Below are 12702 nucleotides of genomic sequence, written 5' to 3'. Positions count from 1 at the left end.
GGGAAAAAACCTCCATGGCTAAGCAAAGAAGTCAAAGATAACACAAGGGCAAAAACTAAGGTATACCATGTTGCAAATGTCTATGGCAGACTGGTGGATTGGGAAATTTCTAAAGACCAACAAAAGGCTGCTTAAAAAAAGTACTAAAAGGAGGAATTGTTAATTATGAAAAGGCTAGCACAAAGTAGAAAAAAGCAAAAACTTTTACGTGTATTTGAAAGGAAGAGAGTAACTAAAGCAAATGTTAGTTCTTTTAGAGGACGAGACTGGGAAGTTAATAATGGGGAACACATAAATGGCACAGACTTTAAATCAATATTTTCCCTCCATTTTCATGGTAGAGGGCAATGAAATCATCCCAGTAATAGTAACAGGTAATGCAGATGTTATAGAAAAGGAGGAACTTAAAGCAATCACCATCACTTGGGAAAAAGAACTGAGCAGATTATTGGGATTAAAGGCAGATAACTTCCTCTTACCTGATGACTGACTTCTAAGGTTTTAAAACAAGAAGCAGCAGAGGTAGTGGATGTGTTGATTATAATGTTCCAAAATTCCTTGGATTCTGCAAGGGTTCCAGTGGATTGGAAATATGCTAATGTAACATCTTTTATTCATAAAGGCAGGGAGGCAGAAAGTAGGAAACCATAGACCAGTTAGTTTAACATCTATTGTTGGGAAATTGTCCAAATCCATTATTATAGAATAGCAAAGGAATATTTGGAAAGTCAAAATGCAAGCCATCAAAGTCAGCATTGTTTTATGAGGGGTAAGTTTGCTTGACTAACTTGCTAGAGTTCTTTGAAAATGTAACAAGCAAGTGGATAATAGTATATCTAGACTTAAGCTATTTGGTAAGGTGCTGCATAAAAGGTTAGTACACAAGGTAAGATCACATGGGATTGGGGCAATATATTAGCTTTAGTAGAGTATTGTCAAACCAAGAGAAAACATTGTTAGGGTAAATGTGTGTCCTTTTCTGGTTTACAGGTTATAACTAGGATGATGCCATAGTGTTTAGAGCTTAGGGCTGTAGTTTTTACAATCTATACAATGACGTCAATACAGTGATAGTGTATGATGTAATATAACCAGATTTGCAAGTTGTACTAAAATAGGTAGGAAAGTAGATTACAATGAAGAAATATGAAATTTACAAATAGAATGGATAGATTAGGTAAATGGATCAAAATTTGAAAGATGGAGTTAAAAATAAAAAAAAAGGTTATCCATTTTGGCAGGAAGAATAAAAAGGCAGCTTATTACCTCTATGGAGAGGAACATCGAAATGCTTTGTTGCAAAGGGATCTAGGTGTCATTGTGCACAAATAACCAAAAGCTAGAATGCAACTACAACAGATAATAAGTACAGCAAATGGAATTTTGGAATTAATTGCTAAAGGAATAGAATTTAAAAGTAAGGACGTGTTTTTAGAATTAGAATTAGAATCCCTACAGTATGGAAACAGGCCCTTTGGCCCAACATGTCCACACCGACCCTTCGAAGAGCAACCCACCCAGAACCATTCCCCTACATTATCACCTATATTTGTCCCTGACTAATGCCCCTAATTGACACATCTCTGAGCACTGTGGGTGATTTAGCATGGCCAATACACCTAACCTGCACATCTTTTGATTGTGGGAGAAAACCCATGCAGACAAGAGGGAATGTGCAAACTCCACACAGACAGTCGCCTGAGGCTGGAATCAAAGCCAGGTCCCTGGCATTGCGAGGCAGTAGTGCTAACTACTGAGCCACCGTGCCGCCCTAAACGAGCTACCAACTATCACTAGTGTCCATACACAGAGACAAAGAGGGACACCTGTTTAACTGGGACAATACATCCATCCTGGGACGGGCTAAACAAAGCCAGGCATGAGAATTCCTAGAGGCCTGGCATTCAAAACAGAACTCCATTAACAAACAGATGTGGCCCCCATTTGCCAACCTCACAGAAAAAGAGCCGAAATGATATCACCCACAACAACAGACCAAGGCAGATAAATAGCAAGCGGGACAGAACAACAGCGTTTCACGGGAGGCTCACTGATGATGTTATCCGGCATGGTGACAAAACATCTGAGAACACATCTACCAGCTCAGCGAGCAAACTTACAACCTTACAAACTTATGCATCTTCTCTGAAATCACAAACATCATACCCTCGCCGAAAGGCCACACTCCCTGCCTCGCTGCTGCTCCCTTCCATGCTCTCACCCCTCTCCTCCCTAGGTTGCATTCCCCTTCCCTGCTCTGCAGCCCCTCTCCTCCTCAGGCTGTGGCCCCCTGGGAGGAGAAGGGCGACAGAGTGGGGGAGGGGGCTGCAGCCTGGGGAGGAGAGGGTTGCAAATATATAAGGTACTGGCAAGACCACAGCTGGAGTACTGCATACAGGTATTGTAATTACGTTGGATAGAGTTCAGAAAAGGTTCACTAGATTAATTCCGTAAATCGCAATATGTACTTTCTACAAAATGCAAAAATTCACCGAAGATCCTGAGACAGCACCTTTGAAACTCTCAACTACTTTCATCTAGGACAAGGGCAGCAGGGGCATCGCCACCTGCAAGTTCCCCTCCAAGCCATTCACTATCCTGACTTGGAAATATATCACTGTTCCTGCTCTGTCGCTGGGTCACAATCCTGCAATTCCCTCCCTAAAGGCATTGTGGGCCAACCGACACATGTGGACTGCAGGGTTCAAGAAGTCAGCTCTCCAGGACAATTAGGGACCGGAAATAACTGCTGGCCATCAAACAGTGCCTATGTCCCATGAATGAATTTTTAAAAAATTAAAGGCTTGCTTTATGAGGAGAGATTAAGTAGTTTAGGCCTACACTCATTAGAGTTTAGAAGAATGAAAGGAGATCGAATTAAGATATTTAAGATGCTAAAGAGGATTGATGAGGTAGACATGGAGCGAATGTTTCCCCTTATGGGGCTATATAGAATGAGAGATCATAGGTGTAGGCTGAGGTGTGGCAGATTTAAAACAGAATTAGGAGGAATTACTTCTTTCAAAGGGTTATGAGTCTGTGAAGCCTCCTATCTCAGAGTGCAGTGGACACAATAAATTTGAGGAGATAGGTAGATCATTCTTTTTTTTATTAGTAATGGGTTAAATGGTTATCTGGTGTGGGCAAGAAAGTGGAGTTTGAGGCAGAGAGGAGATCAGCTGTGATTGTATTAAATGTGGAGTGTGAACTAGAGGGGCTGAATTCCCTACTCCAGTTCCTAGTTCTTATAGTTATGCCCTCTGATCCTACATTTTTTATTTATCTTTGAAATAATAAGGGCTGGTACGGTGGCACAGTGGTTAGCACTGCTGCCTCACAGCGCCAGAGACCTGGGTTCAATTCCCGCCTCAGGCGACTGTCTGTGTGGAGTTTGCACGTTCTCCCCGTGTCTGCGTGGGTTTCCTCCGGGTGCTCCGGTTTCCTCCCACAGTCCAAAGATGTGCAGGTCAGGTGAATTGGCCATGCTAAATTGCCCGTAGTGTTAGGTAAGGGGTAAGATGTAGGGGTATGGGTGGGTTGCGCTTCGGCGGGGCGGTGTGGACTTGTTGGGCCGAAGGGCCTGTTTCCACACTGTAAGTAATCTAATCTAATCTAAAAAAAAATTATTTTTCATAAGATGTCCCTTAAACTTTTGCAACTCATATAAATCATTGTGCGTTTCTAATTTTTCTTCCTACTTATCCAGTCATTCCAAGAATCAGGCTCCTGCCTCTTCAATCCACCCTATTTTATATGGGGATTCTTTCTTTGTGATATGGTAACTATGATGTGGTGACTACTAGGAAACAAATTTTGTATTTAAGTTGAGGCACATATGACTTTATAAAATGTGTCAAACAAACACCTTTCTGTTGTAACCACATGGTTGATATAATGCATGTCGCTGGATTTGGTATTTAAACAAGCTTTTCTTCTTAGCACGTGATCAACACATCATCTATTATGTATGAGAAAGCTTATTCTATTTATTGATTTATTTTTCCACTTCTCTTTGCTTTTGCAGCTTAGTCTGTGCAGTCAGCTATACCACACAAGCTGGAGAGAAGATGTACTTTAGAAAGTTCTTCAAATTTCAGGTAGTACCTATAAATTTAGGACAAAGCTCTTCTTTTATAATGTATAGAAACAAAAGAATTGTGGTCAACTTTTTATTTTTCATATTACATTTTTATATCTTTTTATGAATGATTTTTAAAATTGACCAATTTCTAAACTGAAGATTTGGTTAACTATTCTGATGACTTTTTTCGCAATATGCACAAAATTGAGTGATTAAAGATGCTACACAAAGCATTCAAATTACTGTTTCTTTGTTGATCAAAGTTGAGCAAATATAATATTTTTTCACAAAAATCTTTGGTGTTATCGGAGTTTAATAGATTGAAATAAAATAGGACATTCAAGCTAAACAGAAGTTGTTGGCAAAACAAGCTTTTCTTCCCCTCACTTCAAATACATGCTTTAGTCTGAAACAAATTAGAATATATTCATTTAGAAATTATTTGTTGATGTAATCACACGATGTTACAGATCTGGATAATTCAGATCATGTTAATCCACAACACACAACAATACTGCACTTCTGCTCTGTTCTCCCCTAGCATGTTCTTAAATGGGTCCAGGATTTTCACCTCCACCAGTCATCCTGGAAGCTCCCTGGAAGCTCACTGAAAGCATTTATCCTCCAAATACTACTTCCTTTATACTAGTTCTAAAGTTAGAATTTATTAGGTTGAGCTGAGGTTTACAAAATCATGATGGGCATGGATTGGATAAATAGACAAAGTCTTTTCCCTGGGGTGAGGGAGCCCTGAACTAGAGGGCATAGGTTTAGGCTGAGAGGGGAAGGATATAGAAGAGACCTAAGGGGCAACTTTTTCATGCAGAAGGTAGTAAGTGTATGGACTGAGCTGCCAGAGGAAGTGCTGGAGGCTAGTACAATTGCAACATTTAAAAGGCATCTGGATGGGTATATCAATCAGAAGGGTTTGGAGGTATATAGGCAAGGTGCAGGCAGGTGGAACTAGATTGGGTTGGGATATCTGGTCAGCACAGACGAGTTGGACCAAAGGGTCTGTTTCCGTGCTGTACATCACGATGACTCTGTAAGTGATGGTGGAGAAATCTTTTAGGTGACAATGATCATTGTATCACAAAGTTGGGGGTGTTGTTGGTAAATGATGATAAAGAATATCGAGCAACAATTAATTAACTAGTGGACAACTGACTTCAATGGGGCAAGAATGAAGTTAGGCTGCATAGATTGGAACCAAATGTTGGGCAAAGCAGTAGCTGAGTTATGGATCATTTTCAAAGAAAATATGGCTTGGGTATGAGCAAGATATATTTCCTCAAAAGAGAAAAGGAGGGCAAACAAATCCAGAGCTTGCTCAATAAGAAAGGAGGTAGAAATTTAAGTTAAGGATGAAAAAGTGTGTTATGACAAGTGTCACATGGAAGATATGATTGAGAACCAAGCTAAATGCAGAACGTTCCAAAGGGAGCAAATAAGAGAAGTGAAGAGGGGTTATTAAAAAAAAAAACTGATAAGTATGAAATTTAAAGTCTTTGGTATGCGTTTTAATAGTAAACAGGCCATAAAAGGAGGAGTAGGACTGATTAGGGAATAAAAAGATGATTTGAAGAAGGAAGAAGGCATTCCTCAGGTGTTAAATGAATAAGTTGCATCTGTCAATATTTCTGAAGTGGATGTTCCTGAGGCCATAGTGACAGAAGAAGAAATTCCTTCATAATAAGTGTTTAAATTGATAAAGATGGGAATTTTAAATAAACCATCAGTTCTCAAAGTTGACAAGGCATCAGGTGATATGCATCCAAGGGTATTGAGGAGATGAGAGTAGCAATTGCAGAGGCACTAATAATAACCTTCAATCTTCCTGTGATTTGAGAGTGATGCCAGAGTTTTGAAAAATTACAAACATTAGGCCCTTGTTCATAAAATTTGGAAAACATAAGCCCAGTCAGTTTAATTTCAGTGCTGGGGAAACTTCTAGAAACAATTATTCAGGATAGGATTAATAGTAATAGGGAAAAATATGAGTTAATTCAGAAAAGCCATTATGGATAGAGAGTCGAGGAATAGGGAGAGAGAACAGTTAAATGCGTGGCTACAGGGATGGTGCAGGAGGGAGGGATTCTGGTATTTGGATAACTGGGGTTCTTTCTGGGGAAGGTGGGACCTCTATAAACAGGATGGTCTGCACCTGAACCTGAGGGGCACCAGTATCCTTGGGGGAGGTTTGCTAGTGCTCTTTGGGGGGGGGGGGGGGGGGTTTAAACTAACTCTGCAGGGGCATGGGAACCCAGACTGTAGCTTTAGGGTGCAGGACCTGGAGTGTAGGGAGGTTAGGAATATGGCATCAATCTTAAAGGAGGGTGCCTGTAAACAGAAGAGTGGCTTGAAGTGTGTATACTTTAATGCCAGAAGTATACGAATTAAGGTAGGTGAACTTGCAGCGTGGGTTGGTACCTGGAACTTCGACGTTGTGGCTATTACGGAGACATGGCTAGATCAGGGACAGGATTGGCTGTTGCAGGTTCCAGGGTTTAAATGTTTTAGTAGGGTCAGAGGTGGGGGTAAAAGAGGGGGGTGTGTGGCTTTGCTTGTCAAAGATAGTATTACAGCGGTGGAAAGGACGATGGACGAAGATTTGCCATCTGAGGTAGTTTGGGTTGAGGTTAGGAATAGGAGAGGTGAGGTCACCCTGTTAGGAGTCTTAATGGATTTTAGTAAGGCATTTGATAAGGTTCCCCTTCAATGCAAGAAGTAGGCTACTGCAGAAAATACGGAGGTATGGCATTGAGGGTGAGTTGGAGGTTTGGATTAGGAATTGGCTGGCTGGAAGAAGACAGAGGGTAGTAGTTGATGGCAAAGGTTCATCTTGGAGTGCCGTCACTAGCGGTGTTCCGCAAGGATCTGTTTTGGGACCATTGCTGTTTGTCATTTTTATAAATGACCTGGAGGAAGGGTTAGAAGGTTGGGTGAGCAAGTTTGCGGATGATACGAAAGTCGGAGGAGTTGTAGACAGTGAGGAAGGATGTGGCAGGTTACAGCGGGATATAGAGAAGCTGCAGAGCTGGGCAGAAAGGTGGCAAATGGAGTTCAATGTAGCTAAGTGTGAGGTGATTCACTTTGGTAAGAGTAACAAAAAGATGGGGTACTGGGCTAATGGTCGGATACTTGGTAGTGTGGAAGAGCAGAGGGATCTTGGTGTCCATGTACACAGATCTCTGAAAGTTGCTACCCAGGTAAATAGTGCAGTGAAGAAGGCATATGGCGTACTGGCTTTTATTGGTAGAGGAATTGAGTTCCGGAGTCCTGAGGTCATGCTGCAGTTGTATAAGACTCTGGTGCGGCCGCATCTGGAATATTGTGTGCAGTTTTGGTCGCCATACTATAGGAAGGATGTGGAGGCACTGGAACGGGTGCAGAGGAAGTTTACCAGGATGTTGCCTGGAATGGTAGGAAGATCCTATGAGGAAAGGCTGAGGCACTTGGGGTTGTTTTCATTGGAGAAAAGAAGGTTTAGGGGTGACTTGATAGAGGTGTACAAGATGATTAGAGGGTTAGATAGGGTTGACAGTGAGAACCTTTTTCCACGTATGGAGTCAGCTATTACAAGGGGGCATAGCTTTAAATTAAGGGGGGGTAGATATAGGACTGATGTTAGGGGTAGGTTCTTCACTCAGCGAGTCGTAAGTTCATGGAATGCCCTGCCAGTAGCAGTGGTGAACTCTCCCTCTTTATGGGTATTTAAGTGGGCATTGGATAGGTATATGGAGGATAGTCAGTTAGTGTAGGTTAGGTGGGCTTTGATCGGCGCAACATCGAGGGCCAAAGGGCCTGTACTGCGCTGTATTCTTCTATGTTCTATGTTCTATGATATGTTGAAAGAAAATTGTGGCTAACTAAGTTGCTGAAGTTTTTTGAAGCGACAATAGAGAGGTCAATGAGGACAATAATGTTAATGTGGTATACATCAACTTCCACAAGGCATCTAATACAGTGCTACATAATAAACTTGTAAGAAAAGTAAGAGCTCAGAATAAAAGAGATCGTAACAATGAGCTTACAAAATTTATTAAGTGATAGGAAATAGTGATGGTTAATGGATTTTGGTTTGGAGAAAGATATGTAATGGAGTTCCCTGGGCATCAGATTTGGAAACTTTGTTTTTTATGCCATATATAAATGATCTAGATCTTGTGTGGGGGACAATTTCAAGTTTGTGGATGTTACAAAACTTGGGAGCATTTAAACTGAGGAGGACAATGCAAAACATCAAAAGAGTATTTGCAAGTCGGTGGAGAGGTTGATGGGTGGCCAGTGACATACAGAATGAAAACAGGCCATTCAGCCTAACAAGTCCACACAAACCCTCTGAAGAGCATACCACCCAGACCTATCCCCCTACCCTATCGCCTTGCATTTCCCATGGCGAACACACATAACCTACATATCCCTGAACACTATGGGTAGTTTAGCATGTCCAATCCACCTAACTCGCACTTTTTGGACTATGGGAGGAAACTGGAGCACCCAGTAGAAACCCACACAGATAGGAGGAGAATGTGCAAACTCCACACAGACAGTTGCCTGAGGGTGAATTCGAACCTGAGTCCCTGGCACTATGAGGCAGCAGTGCTAACCACGAAGCCACATTCAATGTTGAGAAGTGTGAGGTCATGCATTTGGCTACAAAGAACATGGAGAGACAGTACAAAACAACTGGAGTGATTCTAAAGGATGTGAAGGAACAGAGAGACCTGAGTGTATATGTGCAGAAGTCATTCAAGGTAAGAAAGCAGGTAGAGAGAGCAGCCATATGGTATTCTAGATACAGTTCAGAAGATGTTTTGGACTCTGTCAAAATCTGTTTAGTTTCAGTTAGGTACTTCCACCACACTCTTAGCTGAATGTATAAAGCAATTGCTCCCGAGAAAGGCATAGAAGTATTTATTATTGTTTAAAAAAAGATTACCTCAGATAAAGAGTTTAGTAACAGTTCCAAACTGGAAATCGTTGGTCAAAATCCTGAAGGAGGATTTGAAGCTGTGAAAATTCATGTTTTGTTGTGTGAAGACCCCAAGAAGAAACTTTTAAATTCTCAAGATAGAGGCGTTAAAACCCTAGTTAAATTAAGCCCAATAGATGTGATGGAGAAGGACACACTCTGATGTGAGTACTGTAAAGGGGTGCTTTTGGAGTTAATGAGATTATATTTTTTACTGTGTGTTTCAAAATCTTTAAATGTATATCATGTATAAATAGCTTGGCTAATTCTATTATATTTTAATTTATTTTGTTTACTTGTTAAAGCTGTCTGCAATGCTGCATATTAATGAGGGAGTAGGTTAGCAGGTTGGTGTTGATGGTAGACTTTCACGCAAGTAGGGTGACAGATTGGTAGACTGGCAGTAGAAGAGTTAGAGTACCAGCTAATTGGTGAGAGGATAGGGTAGGTCATAGAACATAGAACATTACAGCGCAGTACAGGCCCTTCGGCCCTCGATGTTGCGCCGACCTGTCATACCAATTTGAAGCCCATCTAACCTATACTATTCCATGTACGTCCATATGCTTGTCTAATCACGACTTAAATGTACATAAAGTTGGCGAATCTACTACCGTTGTAGGCAAAGCATTCCATACCCTTGCTACTCTCTGCTTAAAGAAACTACCTCTGACATCTGTCCTATATCTATCACCTGTCAATTTAAAGCTACGCCCCCCCCCCTTGTGCTCGCCGTCACCATTCTTGGAAAAAGGCTCTCCCTGTCCACCCTATCTAACCCTCTGATTATCTTATATGTCTCTATTAAGTCACCTCTCAACCTTCTTCTCTCTAACAGAAACAGCCTCAAGTCCCTCGGCCTTTCCTCGTAAGGCCTTCCCTCCATACCTAGTAAATCTCCTCTGCACCCTTTCCAAAGCTTTCACATCCTTCTTATAATGTTGCGACCAGAACTGTACACAAGTGCGGCCGCACCAGAGTTTTGTACAGCTGTAGCATAACCTCATGGTTCTGGAACTTGATCCCTCTATTAATAAAAGCTAAAACATTGTATGCCTTCTTAACAACCCTGTCAACCTGGATGGCAACTTTCAAGGATCTGTGTACCTGGACACCAAGATCTCTCTGCTCATCTACACTACCAAGAATCTTACCATTAGCTCAGTACTTTGCATTCTGGTTACTCCGACCAAAGTGAATCACCTCACACTTGTACGCATTAAACTCCATTTGCCACCACTCAGCCCAGCTCTGCAGCTTACCTATGTCTCTCTGTAACCTACAACATCCTTCGTCACTATCCACAACTCCACCGACCTTAGTGTCGTCTGCAAATTTACTAACCCACCCTTCTATGCCCTCATCCAGGTTGTTTATAAAAATGACAAACAGCAGTGAACCCAACACTGACCCTTGCGGTACACCACTGGTAACTGGACTCCAGGATGAACATTTACCATCAACCACCACCCTCTGTCTTCTTTCAGCAAGCCAATTACTGATCCAAACTGCTATATCTCCCACAATCCCATTCCTCCACATTTTGTACAATAGCCTACTTTGGGAAACCTTATCGAACGCCTTGCTGAAATCCATATACACCACATCAACTGATTTATTCTCATCTACCTGTTTGGTCACCTTCTCAAAGAACTCAATAAGGTTTGTGAGGCACGACCTACCCTTCACAAAACAGTGCTGACTATCCCTAAGCAAATTATTATTTTCTAGATGATTATAAATCCTATCTCTTATAACCATTTCCAACACTTTGCCAACAGGCTCATTGGTCTATAATTACCAGGGTTGGCTCTACTCCCCTTCTTAAACAGGGGAACCACATTTGCTGTCCTCCGGTCTTCTGGCACTATTCCTGTAGACAATGATGATTTAAAAATCAATGCCAAAGGCTCGGCAATCTCCTCCCTGGCTTCCCAGATGATCCTAGGATAAATCCCATCCGGCCCAGGGGACTTGTATATTTTCACACTTCAGGATTTCTAATACCTCTTCCTTGTGAACCTCAATCACACCTAGTCTAGTAGCCTGTATCTCAATATTCTCCTCAACAACGTTGTTGTTTTCTGGAGTGAATACTGTTGAAAAATATTCATTTAGTGCTTCCCCTATCTCCTCTGACTCCACACACAACTTCCCACTGCTATCCTTGATTGGTCCTAATCTTACTGTTGTCATTCTTTTATTCCTTAAATACCTATAGAAAGCCTTAGGGTTTACCCTGATCCTATCCACCAACAACTTCTCATGTCTCCTTCTGGCTCTTCTGAGCTCTCTCTTTAGGTCTTTCCTGGCTACCTTGTAACCCTCAAGCGCCCTAACTGAGCCTTCACATCTCACAGTGGTTTGGGGGGGCATTAAGCGTGGGTCTAAATGGAGAGGTTGGTTTTGTGTACTGTGGCCGTTGGTGTGGATAGTGTTTGGAGTAGGGGTATGGGCAATTAGGTGAGATCCGCCCTGGGCAGCAGGGTCCAAAGTTTTATGTTTTTTAGCAATTATTGTTTAGTTAGTGTGTCAGAGTGTCTGCATGGACCAATCAATAATCCCTCTAAGTTGCATGGCTGCATCACCTACAGCTGCTTCGAAGGTCCATGTGCAGGGTTGGATGCGCGGATGCATTAATTTCCAGTTCCTGAAGTCTCTGCCACTCGCTGGTCTTGGAGATCCATGCAGAAGAAAAGGAACTTAGCTGGAACACTGGTGCCAGTGCACATCTTCCATGGTACCTCTGTTGTCCAGCCATCTGGATAGCTGAAGGTCTGGCCCACCTCATAAACAACTGATATAAACCCAATTTGAAGGTATTAAGGCTGAAATGGACTTATGCACCTCTGCAGACTCCATGGTAACCACCAACCAATGCAGAGCAGTAATTAACAAAGCCTGCCGAAATTGAACCATAGTTCTGAAAGAAATATAAAAGTCCGAGTAAGTTCTGAACAAACTATATCTCATGTATTTCTCTGAACACATCCACATGTTACCCAAGAGAAACGTGCAGCAAGTACACTGGGTTGTGGAGATGACACAAGGCTACTCCTTAGTATCTGGGTTCCTAATTACTTTAAATTGCCTGTTAATCTTGCAGTAATACATAATTACCTCAAGTATTTTCTTAAGTGACCTAGTAAATTGGAAGCAACAATGAATTTCATTTTTATCAAGCAAAGGCTCCAAAGTTACAGGAAATGGAAAATTATGGAATGAATGTAGATTTCTCCAGCTTCCTCATTTCCCCTCCCCCCACCTTTATCTCAGTCCCAACCCCCGGATTCAGCACCACCCTCTTGACCTGCAATCTTCTTCCCGACCTCTCCACCCCCACCCCCTCTTCTGCCTATCACCCTCACCCTCACCTCCTTCCACCTATCTTATTCCCAGCACCCCTCCCCCAAATTCCCTTCCCCCTACCCTTTATCTCAGCCCGCTTGGCACACCAGCCTCACTCCTGAAGAAGGGCTTATGCCTGAAACGTCGGTTCTCCTGCTCCTCGGATGCTGCCTGGCCTGCTGTGTTTTTCCAGCACCACATTGTTCAACTCTGGTCTCCAGCATCTGCAGTCCTCACTTTCTCCACATTTTCCAGGATCCTGCCATTGATCTTAATCAAAGTTTTGTGCATTGAAACT

At 42.1% G+C, this 12702-nt stretch overlaps 1 protein-coding gene across 4 annotated transcripts in view; it reads left to right on the top strand.

The window, feature by feature from the left end:
- Nucleotides 1–12702, top strand: part of trappc13 (trafficking protein particle complex subunit 13) — a 72725-nt gene that overhangs the window by 33235 nt on the left and 26788 nt on the right. For all 4 annotated transcript variants that reach the window (XM_072570536.1, XM_072570551.1, XM_072570545.1 and 1 more), the window contains exon 6: nt 4025–4097. In XM_072570536.1, coding sequence (XP_072426637.1) covers nt 4025–4097 — 73 coding nt within the window. The remainder of the gene's footprint in view (nt 1–4024; nt 4098–12702) is intronic.

Source organism: Chiloscyllium punctatum, chromosome 1 (genome assembly GCF_047496795.1).
Source record: "Chiloscyllium punctatum isolate Juve2018m chromosome 1, sChiPun1.3, whole genome shotgun sequence".
Classification (NCBI taxonomy): Eukaryota; Metazoa; Chordata; class Chondrichthyes; order Orectolobiformes; family Hemiscylliidae; genus Chiloscyllium; species Chiloscyllium punctatum.
Note: the sequence above shows the minus strand (reverse complement) of the source record. Positions and strands in the feature narration are given on the sequence as shown.